At 37.7% G+C, this 23,574-nt stretch overlaps 1 protein-coding gene across 19 annotated transcripts in view; it reads right to left on the bottom strand.

The window, feature by feature from the left end:
- Window positions 1–23,574, bottom strand: part of RBMS3 (RNA binding motif single stranded interacting protein 3) — a gene marked incomplete at its 3' end in the record, with an annotated part of 558,684 nt that overhangs the window by 180,667 nt on the left and 354,443 nt on the right. For all 19 annotated transcript variants that reach the window (XM_081160722.1, XM_081160721.1, XM_081160710.1 and 16 more), the window contains one exon: window positions 22,269–22,348. In XM_081160722.1, the coding sequence (XP_081016848.1) occupies window positions 22,269–22,348 (80 nt within the window). The remainder of the gene's footprint in view (window positions 1–22,268; window positions 22,349–23,574) is intronic.

The raw sequence follows: 23,574 nt of genomic DNA, 5'->3' as shown, positions 1-23,574 counted from the left end.
GAGAAAACATTTTCTCCAGGTAATTATTTCCCAATTTCTTTTAGCCCAAGTGCCCATCAGTAGATGAGTGGATAAAAAAGCTGTGGGACATTTACACCATGGAATACTATGCAGCTGTAAAGAAGAAGGATCTCGTATGGATGGACAGTTTGGATGGACCTAGAGAATATTATGCTAAGTGAAACAAGCCAGGCCAAGAAAGACAAACATCACATGATCTCGCTTATACAAGGAATATAAAGAACTTAATAAACTGATGAACAGAATAGATTCAATGACATGGAAGCATAGATCAGACTGATGAAAGTCAGAGGAATGGAGGAGGGAGGGTGGGTGGAGGGGGAGAGAGTAACCAAATAATTTATATGCGTATATGCACAACCCAAGGACACAGACAATGGTGGGGAGAGGGACTGGGGAGGGGGGTGGGACGAGGTGGAACGGGGCACTGGGGAGAAAAAGGAACATCTGTAATATTTTAAACAAACAAAAAAAGGGCAGCCTTAATAGATTTAAGAAACAATTTGCCTCCTACGTGGCAGCAGAAGCTCTTCTCAGAGAACATTTTGCAGACAGCATGCACTGTCCTTGGAGAAGTCATATAGATGAGGGTTCATATGAGCACCTGGAATGAACATCCAGGGCTTAGCACAGTGCCTAGTGCAGACAAGGGGCTCCAAAAAGCAGCTGTTGGACAATGAGACAAGTATTTGCTTGCATGTGTCTAGAGAAAGGGGAACAAAAGAGTCAGGCCTCAAACATCAACCTGCAGGCTACTGTTTCCCTCATGTCTTTCTGATCTGTGAGTACTGCAAATCAGCAGGACAGTTTGGCCAACACTGAAAGACAGTCACTTTTATTTAACTGTGTTCCCAAAAACAAGGCACTCTCATCTCTGCCAGGGAATCAAAGTGCCCTATCAAACCACAAAACAAACAAAAACAGTGAATGAGGGCCTCTGATGCTAACAGGCTCTTCTTTGTGTCATATCAAAGGTATCAGCTTCAAACTTGTCTTATCAGAAAACTGTTTTTACTGAGCACTTGCCATGTGCTGGTATTTTACTAGTTCTATGTGGATTTTTTGGTTTAATCTTTAGCAGATGTCATACTGACTTACAATCAGAAATGTACAAAAGAATCTTCAGCTATTTTGAAAGCATTCTCCATCTTTTCTACTTGAATAGATGATGACACCATCTATTTACATCTATAATGTTAAGTAACATCTGTAATGTTACATCATTAATTGAGTCACCTGAGTTTCATTATGGGTACCTCAATTTCCCCCCAAACTAACATGCACTCTCTCACCAGGCCCTGCCTCTTCTCTCTCAAACTTGTAAATGTAATTAACAATATGTAATTATATGCTGGGATATCTCTGTATCTATAGCCCTTAGGCCATCACTAGCTCTCTCCTTTGCACAGCAATAGTCTTTAATGGTGGCCCTGTTTCTACTCATTTTTCTATAATCCAGTTTCTAGACAGAAACCAGTACGATCACTTAAATATATCTATTGGACTGTGTCACTCCCCTGCTTAAAAACTTCCCAATGGACTTAGAATCCAGTTCTGACCTTGAAGGTCTCGAAGGCCCTGAGTGATCAGACCAGCCCTCCACCCAGCCCTATCATATAGCTTGGCTCTCTTGCTCCCTGTGCTCCAAATGAATCCACTGTCCTTCAACAAAAAGAGTGGACACCTCCACTCCTTCCTGCCTCGGGGTATTTGCACATGGGTTCCTCCTCCCTGTAATGCCTCCTCCCTCCAACTCTTCACCTGTCCATGTCCATTTCTGGTCTTAAATTAAATAGTCAACTTCAGAAAGCCTTCTTTGATAACTAAAATAGGTTATATCTTACTCCCTCTCATGGCATTCTGTTCTTTACATTTATAGAATTATCAAAATGTATAATTATCCATTTGAAGGTTATTGGATATCAACTGTCTCCCACTCAGATATTAAGCTTCATGAGTTCGGGGACCATAACTGTTTTGTTTGCCACTGTATTTCCAGGGCCCTGCACCATGCCTGATTAATGTAGAGACTCAATAAATATTTGTCAAGTAAAAGGAATAAATTCCAGCATAGGTAGACAGTTTCGCACAAGCAATTTCCCCAAATACTATCTTCCTGTTTCTGTTGTTTTTATTAAATTGTCTTGCCTACACTAGAAAGTAATGAGGGCTGCTATCAAGAATAGCTATCTCCCACTACAAAAGTCTTAATGGAAGAATTTAAGATGTGTTAAAACAAGGTCGAAGTAAATAACTAATATTGATGTTCCTTTGTGATGATGATGATGATGATAAATATTACTAAACCAAATATGGAGTGCTTACTAGAAGGTGGTAATCCTATGAGGGGGGTGCTATTACAGTTCTCATTATACAAATGAGGGGCTAAATCACTTGCCCAAGGTCATACAAGTAGTAGGTGGTAAAGCTTGGATTCTGATCCAAGCAGTGTGGTTCCAGAGTTCAGCCTTTTTTAAAGAGCAGCAAAGACACATGCACATGGTCAGAGTAAGAAGCAGCAGCATGAAAGACCCTGCATTTCAAAGGAAGCCCTTCATGTGGACTATGAGAAATGATAAGACACATATGAACTCCTTTGCTAGAAGCTGAAGTGTAATTTGGTTTGAGTACCTATTTTCTGATAACTGGAATTGAAACTGTAAAAAAATAATAATAACTATGAACTGAAGCAGGAAGCCACGGTGTGGATATTGATCTAAATACATTTTCTCTCCCACTTTTAGACTAAGAATTCCAGAGGTATACAAAAGAGAAATCATACCATTATGTGGTAAACAGCCACAGTGATATAACAATGAATTCCAGTCCACTGTACCTGATTTTTTAGTTTTTAGTTTTACAAATCTGATTAAAAGGTAGAGCTTGTTAATGTTTGTGTCAACTGAATACATTTAATAAACTACAATAGGATTCAAAATAGATTTGAAGATTAAGATGTAACATTATCATTAATTAAAAAACCAAAATCTAGCCCAGTTGGGCATGGCTCAGTGGTTGAGTGTCAACCTAGGATCCAGGCAATCGGGGTTCGATTCCCAGTCAGGGCACATGCCCAGATTGTGGGCTGCAATCAATCAATGACCCTCTCATCATTGATGTTTCTATCTCTCTCACTCTCTCTCTCTAAAATCAATGAAGATATATATAAAAAAACACACCCACCCAAATCTAGTCATTTTAGGGACAAATAAATCGGTAATGATTTAGTGCGGGAATCACTATGACATGCTAGTGCCAATTCAAGAGCCTATTTATGTGCCCAAGATAATGTGATATAAATGCAAACGGCACTGACATGCCTGGCACTGCCCTGTTAATGGGACTCTCCACTGGGATATCTACAAACAAGCTGTTAGTGGGCCCGCCAGGAAGTCTTAGGCCAGGGGGAGGTTCTACTTGGTGCTCCTTGCTGAGCACATGGAGTTTGGACTAGGGGAGAGTTCCAGCCACTTAATGATGGGTTCAGCTGCACCATCTCCAAGGTAAGTAAATCCCCCACTCTTAATGATACACGGTAAAATCTATTCCTTATAGACTGGCCTGGGTCAAAGCCATCTTCCAAAAATGGATTTTTCTAGGAGAAAAAGAAAAAAACCCCACAACACCACCGAGAATCTATTTGAATAATGATGTCAGCTAAAGTGCACCACCATTTGTTCTTTTGCCATTTTTGTTTTTAAATGACATCCTGAAACTCCAAAGATGATACGCAAGAGGCTTTTAAGCATCATTTCAACATCTTTGGTCAGTCACTTTCATTTTGTAACATGGAATTTCTGTTAAAACAGCAACACATAAAAAACAGGATTGACTGCAAGGCTTTAAGATGAGATCAATGCAGGAAATGGAAATGCAATTCTGCTAGGCGGCATTTACATAACACCCTTCTTTGAAAGAAATCAATGTTATTCACCTATTCACCCCACTTATGTATGAGAGGCTTTTTAGAAACAAACAAAAAAATTAAAAGGACTTTAAAAGCAGGATTCCTTACAGGATTTTACAAACAAGTTGGAATAAATACAGAGGGATAGGTGCACTCTTTACGGGGGTGGGGTGGGGGGGTGAGGGCTCACTCTGATTTCCTCTCCGGTCTCCACCCAAGGCTGGGACTCAGGGCAGGGGAGGAGCCCAAGCTAAACAAACAGAAAGGGCCTGTGAAGTGCAGTCAGGGGACTTGAACCACAAAGAATTAAAAGCTTTGAAAAGTAAATGTGAATTAAATTTGTATTCAAAGATCATGCAATTTGGGAAATTTCGCTCAATATCAAAGTATAAATATTTTACCACTGAGGCCACAGAAAATCTCAGTATTTTAAACTTCAAAATCCCTCTGACTCAAAAAGCAAGACATAAAAAAGCAGTCCTTTTGAAAATTAAGTAATTCTCCTGAATGCTTAATCACTTCCTGTAAAACACTTGGTAAATCACAATACCAGAGAAAGGAAAGGAGGAGGGAGTATCTCTTGGGTCATTTTGGAGAATCTGTGTAGGCTCATTTCCAATGGCAGACTTCTGAGAGCTTTTATATTCAATAGAAAATCATCAAGGCAGGGTTTTCTTATGACTATACAAGGGGTATAGGTTACAGATTACTCATGAATGAATCATGCTCTTTGGAAAGTTGTAGCGCGGAAATCCACAAAATACATCAATATTTCCCATCTACACCAAGGTTAAGTTGTGTCATGGAGCCCTCATAATGGCCTACCATACTTTACAAAAGACACCTCACAAAATTAAATGGTATAAATTATGAGGGTCCAGAATGAGTCACCTAAAGATATTCCTCTGTGGTTGGCTGATTGTTTTGAGCTAAAGGCAACTTTAGCTGCAGGCTCAAAAGAAACTTCTGTCCCCCACCTTACCTACCTAGAAGAACCTGAATTAGGGGCCTTGCTCATAATAAGTGAGTATCAGCGATAACCTCTTTTGACTCATCCACAGGGTCAGGCAATCTGCTATTTAGAAGGCGTCTTCTCTTCTAGTCCTGCAATGGACCCACCTCATCTCTAGCTCAGGGTGTCTTATATACCCATGTTCCCTTTCTGTCTCTGAACCTTTCCAGCACGTGGGCTCTCTGGTTCTCTCATGAATGTAGGGTTCTCATACATATGTATGTATTAAATTTGGTTATTTTCTCTTGCTAATCATTTTTGTGTTGTTTGTAATGGAAAAGGATTGGACACAACCTAGAGATCCAAAAGTAAAAAACTGTTTAAATTTTTATAAAAAGTATTGCTTATCTATATAATGGAATATTATACAGCCATCAGAAGTAATGTGACAGCTTTCCCTGTATTGTTAGGAATAATCTTTAAAGTACCTGATTAAGTTAAGAAATCAAGGTTGAGAAGAGATTATATATTTGCTACCACTGGAATAAAAACATAAATGTATGTTAGGGATTCAGGAACAGCCTCTGGAAACGAGAGCTAAGTTCACACTAATTCTCCTAGGGAGGAGAGTAGGGGTGCTGCTGTACCACAGGAAAGGGAGAGAAACTACTTTTCACTGTGAATTTTGCAACTATTTTTACATATTATCAACTCAAAATATAAAGTAAATGAAATATACATTTGCAGAATTCATCACAATTAAGTTTTAAATTTCCCAAGAAAATAAATGGTTTTATATTTAAAAATTTAGTTTCATAAGAGACAAGTTAAGGATTAGGTAACGATTACCTCAGTTATTAGATAAAATTCAGGATCCACTCCCAATTAATGGCACCCAAAAAAGTCACCGATTTGGGATTAAAAATAGGTATTTTATCATATGCACTTTCCCAATACCGATAAGAACCCAAATGGCCTTCAACTAGAGGACAATCAAAATGAGGTAGAACAATTTAATGAAATACTACTCAGAAATAGAAAGGGATGGACTAAAGATACAGTTAACAGCATGCGCACATTTTAAATGCCTTATGCTAAGTAAAGGAAGGAAGATTCAGACACCTACACACTATAGGGTTCCATTTGTATACTATTCTACAAAAGGGAAGCCTATCCAGATGGAAATCAAAGTTGTGGGTTTTATTATTAAGACTAGGAGGGAATCCCCGGCCTGTGTGGCTCAGTTGGTTGGAGCATCCTTCTATACACCAAAAGTTTTTGGGTTCAGTTCCAGGTCAGGGCACATACCCAGGTTATAGGGTTGATCCTCAGTCAGGCCTCATGAGGGAGGCAACGGATCGATGTTTCTCTCTCACATCGATATTTTTTTCTCTCTCTCTCTCCCTCCCTCTCTCTAAAAATCAATTAAAAACAAACAAACAAAAATATTGGAGGGAAGGTTTGACCACAAAGGGGCAGCATGAGGGAGCTTTTAGGAAATATTCTGTATCTTGACATGGTACTGTAATAATCTATCATTTACATTTTGGAGAACGTGTGACAGATCTGGAAAATGAAAGAAGCAAGAATAGCTAAAAATTAAAAATTAAAAATTGAAAGTAAAATCTACAGCAGAGACTAGTTCTGTGAGATAAAATATATTATAATGATTAGGTAAGCATACCAGTGAGACTCTAGTGCAAAGCAAGCACACACATCATGGGTAATTAAATTAGCATAGGGAAAGGTGACATCAAACAGTATGAAAGGAATGGATTAATTCTAAGTGCTCTGAGACACCTTGTTAAATAATCAATTTAGATACTTATTTGATGATTCCAAATATACTAAGGAGCTAAATGTAGAGTAAGGTAAAAGATGCAGAAGTGAATGCTAATGAAATCTCTTACATTTAAAGTGATTTTATAAAATGTACAATGGAAAACATTACTCTATTTCATATAAAAATTAAATTATTTAAGTTTGGAAGTAAATTTCTTTTTTCTTTTTTTTAAACATATCTTTATTGACTTCAGAGAGAGGAAGAGAGATACAAAAATCCATAATGAGAGAGTCATTGATCGGCTGCCTCCTGCATGCCCCTAATTGGGGATCGAGCCCACAACCAGGGCATGTGCCCTGACCAGGAATCGAACCTCCATCTTCTGGAGATCTCAGTGGTCAATGCTCAATCACTGAGCCAAGCGAGCTGGGCAATATGGAGGTAAATTTCAACAGAAAACTAAAAAAATATATAGATGAGAGATGTGATAGAAAAATGCTCAATATCTTTAATCTGGAAAGCACTTTTTTAAAATAGAAAGATAAGGTACAATTTATTTGTTTAAAAATCCAACTGGATAAAAAAAGAAAAAGAAAAATCTAACTGGATAGAACTTAACCCAAGTAGTTTAAAATCAAACCCAACCTTAGCACCCAACTCCATCTAGTTCTGTTCGATTCCCAGGGCTCATCAGGATCTGATCTGGTATATCAACCGGGTTCTAACCAGCACAAATTGGCTGTCATCAATTTCAAGACATGCATGTTGGGTGGAATTTTTTTGATATCAAGAATATTCCAAAAGTCATCAAGCTGGTTCTGCATGGAAAGGATCTTTCATCCTTAACTTTAAAAAAATATTTCAGGATATTTTTTATAACATTTTTCATTCAGAGGCTCAGCTGATAAGCCACTTCACATGTGATTTGTAAAACTTTGTAATCAGTGACAAAAACAAACTGCTTTGAGATTTCTTAAATCTAAGAGCTACAACTCTGAATGCTTCTTCTGAGAATATATTATTTTTAAAAGTCGTATTTTATGTTCTTTCTACACTTGCAAAGCTAACATGAGTTAATTACTTAGTTGAAAATGGTAATTGCCTGGTAACTATTTATCACTATTATTGTATATCATGAAAACCTAGAATGGCAGTAAAAATGAGTCCTTCTTTAGAATAATGCTTAATCCGTCTAGATGGAGATGATCATTACTCTTTTATCCCCATGATTTGGCCTCTCCTTTACACTTATATTTGTTTATCCCTCACCTCAGAAAAGTATTCCTATATCTACTTTACACTCAAATTTAAAACATTTGTTTTATGAATAAATTCAGAACAAATTCAAATGTCTACTAGTATAAAGGCCATTGATTTATCATAAGATACATTAGGTTCAAAAGTATACAATGTCTTTGTGCCTATAATCATTGAACTATATGGATTTTCTACCTTGTCATTAAGATTTGATTTTTGAGGGTCCTTAATCTAGGATTGCTGGAATTGCATCCACCCCAGTAGACTTTACTTTCTTTTATGGCTTTGAGATTTGCAGGCCCTTTGTAACCACAGAAGGAACTCTATTCAGTTCTTTGAATTAGGCACCTGTGGTAATTATATTTCTAAGTGGTACATTTCAGTCTAAAAACATCACTGATAGCAAGACATTTTCTCTCCAGTATCTCAGGAGCACAAGGAATAGAAAGCATTATCAGGTGCCACTTAGTTTCTATGACCCTTTGGTCCATCCAATGAAACGATAACATACAGACAGAGGGGAAAACAAACAAACAAAACCCCCGAGTCTATAACTCTTCTAATTGAAGCTTTCTGGATGTGTCTTTTCTTCTGTGCCCAGCTCTCAACATTAACAAACAATTCAGAAAAGAAAATAAAATCATTCTACAGCTTAGTTTTTGAAGAAAGATTGTTTCTCTAAAGCAAGTTTCTATAAATAGGCTACCTTTCCCTTGTAACAAAAGAACCATTTATTAAACACTCGTAGAAAAACCAAGTGCATGGTTTGCTGCACGTAATGGCCAAATATTTCCACTCTTTTGAAAACTAGAATCGGTATTGAAGGAAGCAACTGAATCCCAAGGAGGAAGGCTCTGAATGAATTGAAGGAATAAAGCATTTAAGGCAATACAGAAAATTAATATTCATTCAATTTAGCAAGTAAGAAAGAAACTTAGCCCTCCAAGTTTGGGAATGGAGGAAAAACATGCATCGGGGAAGAGTTACTAAATTTCTTGCTGGTTTTTCCCCTGCTGTATTTCTCCTCTCTATCTGAGAAAAGATATATGATCTGGTATAACTAAGTGCTATTTACACCTAAATAGCATTGAGTATTCACCAAGAACATTCCAAGATAAATATGTCCTATTTACATTACTATAGAACCCACTTAATCCACAGCAGCCCTCACGACACTAGAGAAAGGAATGGCTATCTCCATTTTGTCAATGAGGAAACTGAGGCACAGAGAGGTTAAGTAAGTGGCAGAACTAAATGCTGGGATCAACCAATCCGTCCACTAATTATGCCTCCTCTGAGTAATTTACATAAATTCTGTGAGTCTCAGCTTCCTCACCTGCAAAAAGGAATAGTGCCCTTATCCTCTGGGTATTTTGAGATTGAAACAGAATAATCCATAAGGCACTAAGCACAAATGTTAGGCATAGAGTAAGCCCCTCATTCCCCCCCACCCCCATGTAAAAGGTGTTCACTGATAGGATGTGAGGACAGGGAAACAGATATTTCCTGGCTCTAACTGCATCCCCCCCCTCCAGGTTTACTGAGATATAATTGACATATAATGTTGTGTAGATTTAAGGTGTACAATATGATGATTTGATGTATGTATATACTGCAAAATAAATATTACCAGGCATTAGCTAACACTCCCTCTAACTATTTTTTAGTAGATATTGGTGTCATAACTAAAATAGAAATAATCACATATGAAAAGTAACAAGAGAAATTCCCTATAGTCAGACAAAAATAAAATAAAATAAAATAAAATAAAATAAATGAAATGAAATGAAATGAAATAAGAAAGAAAGAAAGAAAGAAAGAAAGAAAGAAAGAAAGAAAGAAAGAAAGAAAGAAAGAAAGAAAGAAAGAAACTGGAAATGCTTAAATTCTGGAGTTGAAACAGGCAACCCAAAGACTGAAATTTTCTTCTCTGCAGAAGCTGAAAGAATGTAAAATAATTCTACTGAATCCAGGACAAATAAATTTCTGTGGCAAACTTGACTAAGGCAGCAAGAGATTAACAATGTAATTAAAAGAGCTGGATGAAAATTTTCGGAGTGAACATGTGACAAAGGTCAAGGGGAGAAACTCTTAGTGCTATTGATACAGGACTTCATTAAGCCATCAGGGGAAAAAGGGTATAAATATTTATTCGAACAACAGTTTGAATCAATGTAAAGATTAATGAATCCATTCTGCCGATGGCCTGGGGCACTCCAGCCCCATGAATGGCAAGGGCATACCTGCAGAAAGCTTTAGGAAAATAAAGAGCCTTATGCAGACTAGAACTGTGCTCTCAAAAGATCTTAATTAGGAAAGAAACGTATGTCTAATTGCTAGTGCAGAATTAATTGCAACAACCAACAGGATGTTTGCTGTTCCAACACATTTAGTTTATATTTCTTTTGCTTCTTTTAATTTCCGTAGGCCATTACATTTTTTTTTTTTTTTTAATCTAGAGACAGGAGCAACTGAAAGAATGTGAAATGGAAAGATACTTTAAACTTTATGCGAAAGAAGATGATTCTTGTGCTTTTCATCAATGTCTTCCATCCCAAAGAAAGCTTTAGAGATTTAAATGTTCTTAAATTCACAGTTTATGCAAAATATTTCTATGTGGACTCATCATAGTTGATGGTATCTGTATTCGCTTTATAAGCATTTACTAATAGAATGCATTATTAAGAGGATTAAGACAGTATTAAGAAATCACACTGGAATAATTGTGCTCAGCTATTTTTAATTCATTTCAGTCTGTCTATATTAAGCAACTCCTATGTTCCATTGCTCAGCATTGGAGGAGATACAAGATTTTTTAAAAAAGCATAATTCTGCCTTCATCCAGTTGGGATAAGGTAAGTATAGAGCAACTGCCGTACAAAACTACATACCACAAACGGACACCCTGTACAGGAGGAAACAATTCAATGGGATGCAATGGGAGTGAAGAGCAGCGGAGTGAGAAGTCAGAAAAATCTGCACAAAAAATGTTCTATTGATACTTGAGTAGGAATTCTTTGAAGGAGGGTATTAGAAGGAGATGCTAGGCCCTGTGAACTGGAGGTACAAAGATATGCCAAGAAATCATTACCACAAATTTGAGATCATGCCTATTTTGTAGAAATGACCTTCTACACTCACATGGCCATCTTGCCCCGATGAGAAGTGTGACCTGTGTTTATGAACCTGGGAGTCACCAGAGCAAATTTCAGGTAAATATTTATCCGATTTACATTCCTTATCATCATCCCAGAAAACTGTCAGGCTCCAACCTGGACACTAAATAACTTGCCCAAGTTCCAAAGTAAAGAAGAGAAAGAGCCCAAACTCAACCAAGATCCATCTGCTCCCAGTGGAGGCATTTAGTATATATTCTCCCACCAATTAAGTTCACTGAGGGAAAATGCCCCAGCCATGAGGCTCTATTAGAAAGTTTATCATGAACTGGATGGATGCTGCTCTTTAACCTCATATAGATGCAGCAAAGATGCAAAACACCTGTTCTTAGGATGAGAGGAACAAAGGGACTGTCAAAGAGTGTAAGTAAATATTAAGTTTTAAAATAAATTACAGGAGAAATTTAATCTTAAATTCTTCCTCCTATTACATGGCTTCATTACGTTAATATTATAAACAGTTACTAAGAATGACTAGTAAGTTACTTTCCTTAGAGATCTTTTATATTAGGTTAAGAGGCATTAAGCTTAAAGAAACTATGATTTTGGGACTCCACAACTGGAGACTTTACCATTTTGGAAAATTAAAATAAATGATTTTGTGTGAACATTAATAGTGACCAGTGTTTAGTCAGTTACATATTAGCGTTTACATTATTAGGATTATCATGATTATTATATTAGAATTATTGTTTACTAGAACTAGCAAACCTGGAAGCCTGTATTTAAGTTGTGTCCATGTGGTGAAAATACTCCACGGTGCAGCGCAGCTGTAATAGGGGCCCTATATGAAATTAGCAGCGACCAAAAGAAATGACGCAGAGCAGTTCTTATGATAGAACTCCCATGTCTTATCAGTGGTTAGCCTTTGGCTTCTTAGATATGAATATTAACTTCTCCCTAAATTCTGACAGACTCACACTCACCTGCCTCTCACACATTATGTGCCGGTCCACCCCCACATTGCCAGCTACCACACGTGCCGCGTGCATACACTGTTTCAGTAAAACAGTCATGTATTCTGTCAAACAATACATTATTTGCTAGTATAATGCAAATGTTCAGAAGAACAGCCACTACCTCTCTGCTTTTGAGAAACAAAACATTCATTATAAATTAAGGTACCTGTTTGCTTGTCACCAAAGAAAATACTAGTGTAACTCATTCAATAGAAATGTATTTCTTAATTCTCCCTTTAAAGTAGCTTTCTCAAACATATCTAGGTTTTCAAAATAAGATCAGAAAAATGAGAGAATATTTTAAACTTTGTATTTATCCTTGCTATCTTTCTTAGTCTTTTCTAGTTCTGAGAAGATGAAAGAGTTTGAACCTTAAATTTTACTCTAGATCAGCGGCATTCAAAATTATTGCTGTTGTTGTTTTGTCTTTGTTTTATTGAAGATGCCAGAGCTTTTGTTTACAAAGGTTATATCTATTGATATTTACCATTTTAACGAATAAAACTGAGAAACCTTAAGATATTTAGTTATTTTTTTTAAAAAAACAACCCAGCAATAATAAACCTATTACATGGTAACATAAGTGATGCATTTTTATAAAAATATTTTCAAAAACAAAAGAAATAAAGACAAGAGTGGCCTTGTTTTACAGTTTTTGCAAATCTCTAATTTCCAACTTAATAGAAGCTGGGTTCTCCTATCTGCTTCTGCATTTAACCTGATGTAATATCACATATCACGTAGCCCCTGGGAAACTCCACTCTACACTCATGAGAGAGTAAGAGTGAAAAGGGCAAATCATTTTTCAGTATTATGAAAATATTTTGACCTTGTAGACCACCAGAAAGGATCTTAGAGACCCCACAGGTCTGGACCATTATTTGGCTGAAACACACCATGCCATGTTACAGTGGTTGCACATAAAAATAGGTTAATGTCAATATTTGAATTCAATGCTTTTGTACTTTTAAAAGAATTGTTGTATTAATACCCCAGTGTATGATATATTGGTACAATTCTGAATCCTTTGAATGGAACTTTGCAGGACATTAGGATTAACTAAATCATACTACTCACTCTTAGGACACATGATCACAATTCTATCTACCACTAAAAATGTCTTATCAATAATCAAACGGTCTAAGCTTTTTACAGAGAAGCCTGTTACCCATCAACAATTGCAAGCTCACTTAGAGCACCTCTCACATGTTTATTCCCGGGAAGTCAGCTGGGAAGGTAATGTAGGTCACACTCAGGGTGTTCTCACCAGCAGCAGCACAGTGGGGATATAGAAACTCCAACATGTGTCAATCACCGTCAATCACTGTCAGGACTGTCCGAAATAAGTCCCACACTCAGACCAAGGGAAAATGGCTGTGTTCTTATTTACAGCCTCCCAATCTTGCTGCATGTCTGAATTAATATTTGACTTATTGGGGTCAATAATAAAGTGCTCTGAGGACTAAGGACCCACCCCCCCCAAAGACTTTCTTTCTAGATGTTTAACAGTCTTCCATCCTAACATATCCTTAAGAGAAAGTACAAAGAAAGCGCAAATAATTAACAAGAAGTGGTTTTTCTCCTACTTAACATACAAGCACCCCAAGAGATTCAAAGGTGCAAAATAGAAGAAACCAAGAAAGTTCTCCATTGTCAGTTTGATAATGTGGTTTAGAAATAGTTTAGATGATGTTCAGCTGAAGAAAGTTCTATGTTCTATGCTAGTGTATTAGTCTTCTGTTGCTGCTATAAGAAATTAACAAAAATTTAGGGGCATAAAATTACACAAATTTACTATCTAAGAGTTCTGCAGGTCCTAAGTCCAACACAGATGGCACTGGGCTAAAAGTGTGATATAAGCAAGGCCAAGTTCCTTTCTGGAGGCTTTTGGGGAGAGTCCAATTGTTTGCCTGTTTCAGCTCTTCACGGCCAGCAATGGTGAGTCACGTCCTTCCATTAATCTTTTCCACTTTTAAGGACCCTGCGATTACATTGGACACATCTAGATAATTCAGAATAATTTCCCTATTTTAAGATCAGTTTATTAGCAACCTTAATTTCAACTGCAACATTAATTCCTCTGTACCATGTAACCTAACATATTGACAGACAGTGGGAATTAGGATTTCAAGATCTTTGGGGGAGGGGGAGCATTATGCTGTCTACCACAAAGAGGTATTTACTTAATTAACAAGTAATTATAGTATTAGTACTCTTCTGTGACATGTGTTGGGTTAAATGCTTGAAACAGAACAAACAGCAAGGCACGATCCTTACATTCAAAGGGTTTGTGGGCTAATTGTTTGAAGGGAAAGGGAAAAGGTAAACATCAAAGTTCTTTCTAGAAAAAGGTCACTCTAATGGGACAAATATGTCTTGGAAATATTTGAAGTTTAAAAAACAGATCATAAGCATGCCAATTTCCTATAAAATATTTCTTTTTTAGTACCGAAAAGTATCTAAAAGCATAGTAAACTAATTGATTTATTCTTCATAGGCTCAAAGAAGAAATCAGAGGAAACAGTTTTAAGAGAAATAAATGATGGGTGGCTCAGAGCTTGCCTAACGAGCATTTTTAATAATATTTCTCTTGAAATAGTTTCTCAAATTCTGCAGATTTTTCATTCTAAAAAAGTTAAATCATAAATAATGAGTTGTGGGCACAGCAGGCTTCTTGAGAATTACTGGGAGAGAGTGGCAAGTGTTTCATTTAGGATACTACACATTCATCCCCAAATTGGCTAGAATGTTTTAAATCAGTCCTAATAAAGGAGATTCTAGATTTGGAAATGCACTAAGCACTTAATTATTCAGAGCTTGGTTTCCATGGCTTGTATCTTAATTGGTCTTAAGCCACTCAACCCTCTTTGCTTGCTAATAGGGCTCATTCGGGACAGGCACTAAATGGTTTAAATACTCATTAGTGTTGCTGACAAAAGACAAAGCCCATCGTCGTTTTAGAAATAAAATGAAGATTTTCTCATTTATTTTGTAAGTTTTTACTGTGAAATCTTCAATGCAGGATTTTCTGAAAACCTGAAGGCAGTTACTATTTTAGAAGTCATAGATGTAGATGACTTTATTCTGGACATGTACAGAAAACCTCCTTGTCCGTTTTCTCTATTCCATGAAATTATGACTGTGTTAAATATATATATATATGTGTGTGTGTGTGTGTGTGTATCAGGTTTTGGAGCCAAGTAGAGACTCCAGACAAATTCTGCTACTACTCATTGAAGCTTATACATAATTACAGAAACTATATAGTTAGCAAAGCATATTGACCATATTATGTTAATTAAACACTATAGATTTTATTATGTTATTATGATAGGAATAATAAGCCTATGTAGTACTTCCTCTAGGCAGGGAGAAGCAACATTATGCCAAAAAAGACAAAAGCATAGACCAAGAAACTCTCTTTTCTGCTTATCCTCAAAATATTCACTTTTTTTTTTAATGTGAAAAGGTAAAAAAGGGAAAAATGAGCTTAACTAGATCCAGTGGCAAAAAGTTAAGATCTAGACATTATTTCGATATAAATTAGGGAGGACCATTTGACATGTCAGAAAGCAGAATTTATCACTGTGCCAGCAATGAGTTATTTAAAGAAATAACAATAAGACTGCCAGCAGGACCCCCTGAAAAGCAGTCTTGAAAAAAATGAGGCATTTGACAAGTAACTAGAATCTTTCTCGATCAAATTAAGTTTCTTTTTCTTGTGAATATTTAGCTCCCTCTCTTTCTGTATATTTAGATTTACAAATGAGATTTCTTTTCAAAAGCTAAGAAAAGATTTCCCTCACTGTTTGCCTCCAAGTTTGTCGATGCTTGTTTAGCAGGGGCTGTGTATTCCCCACACCCACTCAGGAATTTCATTAAAAACAAATGTGAGCATGCAGTTTATTTAATTCATGGAATTGTGCATCAACTCCAAAGGGTATGTATTGAGAATCTACACTGAGCTAAGCAATAGCCCTTGAAGCGACAGAAAAAAGAAATGAATCCTGGGTTTGATGACGCAGAATCAAGTTAATAAACAAAAAATTATTTCAGCACTGTTCACACTTCCTAGCCTACTCCTGTGAAGATCAGAGCTTCAGACAAAATCAAGGGAAGTGTGAGATGAAGTAGGGAAGTCTACAGTAGTGCTGCAAAACCTTCCCACATTCTCATCAGAAGCCTCCAATTTGTCAACCAAAGATCACCTCAGCCGACTGCAGGCATTTTCACCCTGGAGCTCATTCTCGATGTCCACCACTCCACATTTACCTAAGACCAGAACCTCACAAATTCCTTTCTCTGGGGCCTTACTTTCCTACGGCTACACCTCCCCTTCACTTGGCTGGCCTTATGACCCTTTCCCAGTCCCTAATTCCATCCCGTTTTCATCTACACTCCACCACTTTATGGGCTCACTTGTTTTGGCGTCAGCTGTATGCCACTGGTCCTTACCTTCTGCTGTGCTTCTCTTGCTAAACTGAAGCCCTGTCTATCATCTGTCTACTACCACTAATATTTGCCTTTATCAACCCTGATACGTGGTTCATAAACGCTGCTGTAAAAAAAAAAAAAAAAATCATGAAAACAATATATTTGGTCCATGAAATTCATTTCACTACTTTAGCTGGGTCTACCTTTCTCTACAGCCAGGAGTTTTAAATCAAAATGTAGTTCCTCACTACCAGTCCTGGGAACACCTGTCTTAATTCGAGTTCCTCAAAATTAGAGCCTGGGATAAGGTAGTAAGGAAGCAGATATGATGGAAAAGAAAGGTGGGGAAGAAAGAACAGTCAATAAAAAGGGGCCTCATTGAACTTGCAACCACTATAGGCAACCTCCTAAGGAGCCCTGTAGAATGTAACTCACAGTTGTCCCTCCAAAGGACAAGAGGTCCAGTCTTATGCAGTGACTCCCACGTCCATTGATTGAGGGTTGTCTCAGGGAGTGATAACTCCACCCGAGCTTGCAGAAAACCTATGCCAGGTTGAGTGAGCTTTTATAGATTTTGCCCTGAGGTAGAAAAGTGGAGAGAATTAATGGATGCTTGAGATGGGACCCCTCCAGGGTGAATGGAGACTGCCCACAGCATCTGCAGCTGCAGTCACAGATGGGAGGAAGAGAGGTGGCACAGAATCCATTCTGGTCATTTCTAATCTCCTGAAGATGAACAATCACTTGGACCTTCTCTATCTGTTTTTTCATTTTCCAGATTTAGACTCTCAGACTACTGACCATGAAGTTGTCAAGCTGCTTGTAAAATTCACTAATAACATTCCAACAGTGTTTCATCATGAAGCAACTATGTGTTTGGTACGTAGAAATAATCTAGAAGGCATCACTAACATTATAGATGAGAGGCTTCAGAGAAAGTAGCTCCTAAGTATTGCAAAAGTCCTATTAATGAAAAATCTAATCTGATACCCAGTAAGGGACGGTATTGTTTGCAAAGTTTTTATGAAAATGATGTTTTGGTGTCACAAAGATGGAAAACTCAGCATTAGACTGTGGTTCAGTAGAACCATAAAGGAATATTTTTGCTACACTGTACCATGATTTTTTCTATTTGCTGCCTCTTACTCAGCTATAGTTGCATTTGTGGACTTAATAGACTGATGTCATGGAAGAGACTCTGGTTGTGAGGGTCTGCAACATTTTCCACTGATAAAAAATTTATATATCTATTGCTTGAATGTTCGGAATTTTGAACCATGTCTCTTAACATAAATTTTATTTAAGTACATTGTTGACATTTCGCTCTGGGGGACATTTTAAATTTAACATATTTTCTTTCTTCGTTTTCTTTAAAAATTATCAGATTTTAAATATTTTCCCCACGATGCTCCCACGATGTATAGGTACATATCCACAATCATACACATTTCTATTGACATAAACACACGATAGTAAAATGATGTCAAAGCATCGAGAAGGCACACAGTCTTATATTACTTATTAGAAAAATATGATCCCTCTGACACTTCATTACTCGTCCAAATTTCTGTTGCTCACAGGATTTGTGAAAATTTCAAAGATCTCCGAATGTGCTGAGCTTTCTCTCACCCTCCCCTACTTCTTGGAGTTCATTGGGGATTAGAAATAATTATCTGCAGAATAATAAAATCATACTAACAGAGATTTATTCCATTTTTTTCCGGAACGGCTGCTCCACCAATAGGGACATGTGCTTACAGGCAAGAGTCTGGCTTGAGAGCAGACGCGATTTATTTCTCTACAAACCAGCCTGCACGTTCTGTTCATCAATACACGTCCCTACACGTGGCTGCCTTTTCCGCGTGGCACATCACTCTGCTCCGGGGGCTCTTTGAAAGTGAGCCTTTCAAGCTCATGCCCTACAGATCCCTGAAGTGTCTGGGAACTTACCCTTTGCTTCTGGTTGGAAAATGCAATGCTTTGGGGCTGCACAACATTGCTGAGTGATTCATTATGGGGCAGAGAAATGTCTGGGGTTAGGCAGGCAAGCAACTAACAATCCTTCATTTTGTACACAAAAAAACATCAAGATCAATATGTGGGACTTGCAGCATTTACGGAACATAGTGTTTCTATTTCCCTCTAGGGAAGGGAGAAAATGCTGGATGGTCTCTTTCTGAGGATGGCTACAATGACTGGCGCTGCTTCCTACTCATTTGGTCGTCTTCTTCCCACTTGCTGGTAGCAACACAGCCACCTGATCTTTGTTAACTTCCTGTACTATATATACCAGAATTCAAATAACTTGATTTTTGATAGGTTTAGCTTCATTGATTGAAGTAACCAAAATCTGGGGATAACTTTATATACCAAAGTGAACAGAGCTAGTTCTGAGAGGCTCTAAGAGGCATTAATGATCCAGGATGTATTCATTAAAATTAGATCTTTTATGAACAAATAGGAGGAGCCCAGAGAAAGAAACATGAGCCAAAAGAAGTATCTACATAGTTTGCTTTCAACTCACATAATCTGTCAGGAATGAAAACGAAATAACATCGCGAAATCTATTTAATGAGTAAATTGTTCCTAGTATAATGCAAATCGAATTGGAGGCAGCAACATTAATGTGGTCCATGTTACATGTCCTTGCAAATATCCTTAACTATGATGTTTTTATAATTTGAAATTCTGAGCAATGTCAAAATGTTGGGTTGAAGTTATTTTTTCTTTGTTCTTTTATGGAAATGACACAGTAGAGGATTGGGAAACTAGATAATCTCAGGAAAAAACACACAACACCACATCTCTTTTAAGACAAATCACTGTCAAAAGTGACAGAAGCCAAAATGTCCCTACATTTGCTCACTGATGTGTGCACATTTTCCCAAGTCATCCCTGAATGGAGACGTAAAGAATGTGAATTTGATACCAATTGTTCTCTACATGTTTAAAATAAGGTTAAAAGCTCTAGTATGAGAAGATAATTGACTTAACATGCAATCTTTTCAACAGCTTTTTTAGGGCCTGAGAACCTCGGGTCATTCCTGTGTCAGTGTGGGTCCCTCAATCACACAGCCTTAAAGCATTATATTGAAACCATCAATGGGAGTTCCATAAAACCACAGACTTCCGAATTCAAAGATGCCAAATCTTGAGAATGTGAAAGACTGAGATTTTTAAATAGTTATTGAAATCTATTTTAGTTGCAGGTAGGTCAGGTCAATTATAGTTGGTTTTAATTAGTACACCCAGAAGCAAGGAAAGCGTCTAGAGCACTATGTTAGCATTGACAACATTAGGAAATTGGTCACTTCTTTAGAAAATATCAAAGCAATGGCTTCCAATCTGATATCAGAGCCCATGGCGACATCTCATTCAGTCTTCAAGATGGAAGAGATAATCGGATTAAATTATGAGTTTCTGTATATAAGGTTTCAACCATCCACAACAAATAAGCAATGAAGACAAACAAAGGCAAACAGCACGCACCTACATCTGATTATACCTCTCTTGACTTACTAAATATACCCAAGGAGTGCATTTTATTACTGCGTCTTCCAAAATACCCACATCTTGAGCTACGTCCTGTTTTATTCCACATCAAATTCAACTACCAGAGATTAAATATCTTCTGTAAACTCTACTTGACTTTCAATGCATAAATAAGCAAATTCAAGCATCAATTACGATCAGAATTGTATATTTAATTCTATTAATGTTGAGTGCAAATATCAGAAGCATAAAGTGCTCTCTCTCAGAGAGTTATACCTGAGAACGCCTGTTTTGCCTCTCACGTTCCCAAGAGATAAAAGTGTATGAGAAACTCCTAACTTAAGTTCTTGCTATTCACAATGTTTCCATTGGGTGTAGCTATGATATTAGATAGGCTGATACCAGAGTCTGCATCTTCAGGAAGAATGCCCGGGCATTTGGGGATTTTCACTGGCTCTCTTTGTCTTTAGCATTAAGTTCTACTAGTCAGCTATATGCTTTATGGGGAAAGCAAATAAGACAGTTTCAAATCAATCCAGTCAAGAAGTATTTCAATGTCTTTTTCTGAAGAGGAAGAAACCTAGAAAAAACTGAGACCTGTATTAAAACTTGAATAAACACTAATTTCTATATAATTTGCCCATTCTTGATTGACAGGCATCTGTTGGATAAAATGGGATAAATACGGGGAAAATCCTCTAACAATGTAACTCCTTTCTTCAATGCTGGGTTTGAGCAGAGTGCCTTAAAGTGCTTTTTATGCTAAAAGAAAAAAACACACCACACAACAAAGTATGTCTCCTAAAACGCAAGGGCAGCTTACACGCTGAGATGTAAATTGCTAACTCTTTTCTTAACAACACCATATGTCTCCAATAGGATCCAAATGCAGTCGGTTCTCAAGGGGACGTGATGCATGGAAGCGAACCAGACCGAGGCGCAGGCTTCGCTGCGTGTTGGCTCTGATTAAGCAGAGACGCTGCTTTGGATTGCCCACGTCATCCGAGTGTCAGTCTGAAGGGCTCTTCTCCTTTCCTGACATCCTCCCCAAACCAACCCATTCATAAAAGAACCCTGGCCCATCCACAAAAATATTTCTCTTTGTTCAAACTTCCTCTTGTATAAACCTCAGTATATTTTAAGGAATCAAAATGCTCAACCTCTGAAGTTTCTAAAATCCAGCTGAAAAAGATCAAAAGGGAAAACACTGCAGGGCTGAAAGAGTCACATTATTCCCCTGAGAGTCACCAAAAACAAAAGAGCAACAAATAAACCAACATGCATTAGTCAGATATTTCTTTATTTACTCAGTGCAATCCTTTTTTTTTAGCACCCCTGTCAATTTTTAATGTTTTCATGCATGAGTATAATTTATCTTTAAATGTACTCACCTAATATTAAGTACCTTCCGTAGATGCTACGACCAGGTTAATATCAAGTTAAGGCAGGCATTTCTGCTTAAGCTCTGACAATGGGCTATATTCATTTTTTGTCTGTTGAGTGTAATTCTTTTTTTTTTAGTGTAATTAATTTTTAAAAATTTATCTTTATTGTTGGAAGTATTATAGATCTTCCTTTTTTCCCCCCATTGACCTTGTCTGACCCCATCCCCCCTGCCAGGCCTTGAGTATAATTCTTAATAGCATCAAGTTATATCATCTTATGATGTATGTACTTAAGAATTTCGCTTTGGGAAATGTGAAACACCCTGGGATAGTCTAGACTGGTGCTCCTCAAAATCTCTCTGATGAATGGATGGTTTTATCAATATGTTAGTAACTGGCATTTTTGTAAAATATGAACTTATGCGCCCGGATTTTATGGCAATGTCTAATTGCTAGAAAAGTTTATAAATGCTTATTCTCACGTTCCGTATTCTTGTTGCAGACGGGTAAGATGTGTTTGGACACCGGCATCAATCTGTGGACTCTACTGTGCATATTGCTGTTCGGAGAGTTTATAGATCAGAAATCAAGGCACCAGTGCTAATGACAGGAGTCATAAACCTCCCTCACTTTGAGGGCATCTTTCACCGCTCTTTGCTGTCTTTTTCTCCTGATTCACTTCAGGGAATGAGCAGCAGATTCAAGAGAAAAGCCAAAGAAGAATCACCAAGAAGTGTGTGGTAGTTTTGAGAAAGATGAGTTGCTGCATAGTCTTAAAAGTCATACATTTATAAACGCGAGCTCTTCCCTCCCAGTGACCTGCCCAGGGCCTTCCCGCACTCCCTCCAACCATAACAATAAACCCAGACACTGTGGAATGATCACTCGGTGGCGTTTCTTACCTGGGATGCCAGGTGGTGTTTTCAGATATTTTCCATTAAAATGTTGAATTACCACTTCACATTTCTCAGTAGACTCCATTCTGGAAAAAGAAGTCAACAGGGGATCATATACTTTTCACGAACTTGTGCATATTCAGGACAATAAATAAAAAACAAAAAGGGAAAGGGAGAAGTCATGGAAAAGCTTGATTTGAGCATTTTACCAGGATTGCCAGCTGTTACCAGGACCACCAGCACCAGGCCAATAGAGCGTCACGGACCCAGCAGGGCCGGGGGATGACTGTACTGAGAGTTGCTTACTGGACGGCTCTGCGCTGAGCCCGCGCTCAGAGGTAATACTGAGACATTACTTACGTAACCTACACAACAGTGTCTGGCAGTTGAAAGTGCTCCAGAAATACCCGTTAAATGTCTAAATTAGCAAACTTGAAAGGTACAGGCTTCGGCATTGCTTTTCGTACCAGGGAGGGTGCTGAGGCCTGGAGAGAGGAGCCACCTTGCCAATAAGTGGCAGAGGCTGGGTCTTAACTGAGACCCGGGGGACACCGAAGCCACGGTGTAACGACTAACCTATACTCCTGAGGGACTTCATAAAACAAGTTTATTTCAACCTCTTTTAACCTAAATAATGATTAACACAGTAGTGCTGCCATGAGCATCAATATTTTCTCGAAAACCCACTGGGTGAAAGAGACAAAAGAGAACTGCTTGGCGTCTGAAATGTGACAGGAGAAAGTAAACAAGCAAACCGCAGGTCCTGAACTTGCTTGATTTTGAATTTTGGACAATCCTTGATTTTTTTATACTAGATATCAATGTTCCTAACCTGGGTTTCTCATGCCAAATTTTGTCATCTCACATAGAAGTTAATGAGTGAACATTTTGAGCTACAGCGTCAGAATTTCAATATTGGTAGTATTACCATATCCTAAGTAGAGTTGGTATCAGCAACATTTAAAAAAAAATTTAATTGATTTTTAGAGAGAGAGGGAGGGAGAGAGATGAGAAACATCCATGTGAGAGGGAAACATGGATAGCCTGCCTACTGCACACCCCCCACCGGGGTCGAGCCCAAAACCCCTGGCACGTGTCCTGACCAGGAACTGAACCGGCAACCATTCGGCGCGGGGGACAACGGCCAACCTGCTGGGCCACACTGGCCAGGGCTCAGCAACAGTTTAAAAATAATTAACTATATCTGGGTTTTATTATTTTATAAAATTAGATGGGAAAGATAAAATTAAAGGGTTTATTCTGATTAAAGTGAATTAAGTCCCACAAATAGCACTCTAGAGACAAAAATAAA

Source organism: Miniopterus schreibersii (genome assembly GCF_964146895.1).
Source record: "Miniopterus schreibersii genome assembly, chromosome: 15".
Taxonomy (NCBI): domain Eukaryota; kingdom Metazoa; phylum Chordata; class Mammalia; order Chiroptera; family Miniopteridae; genus Miniopterus; species Miniopterus schreibersii.
The sequence above is the reverse complement of the archived record's forward strand: the minus strand, read 5'-3'. Positions and strand labels throughout refer to the sequence as shown.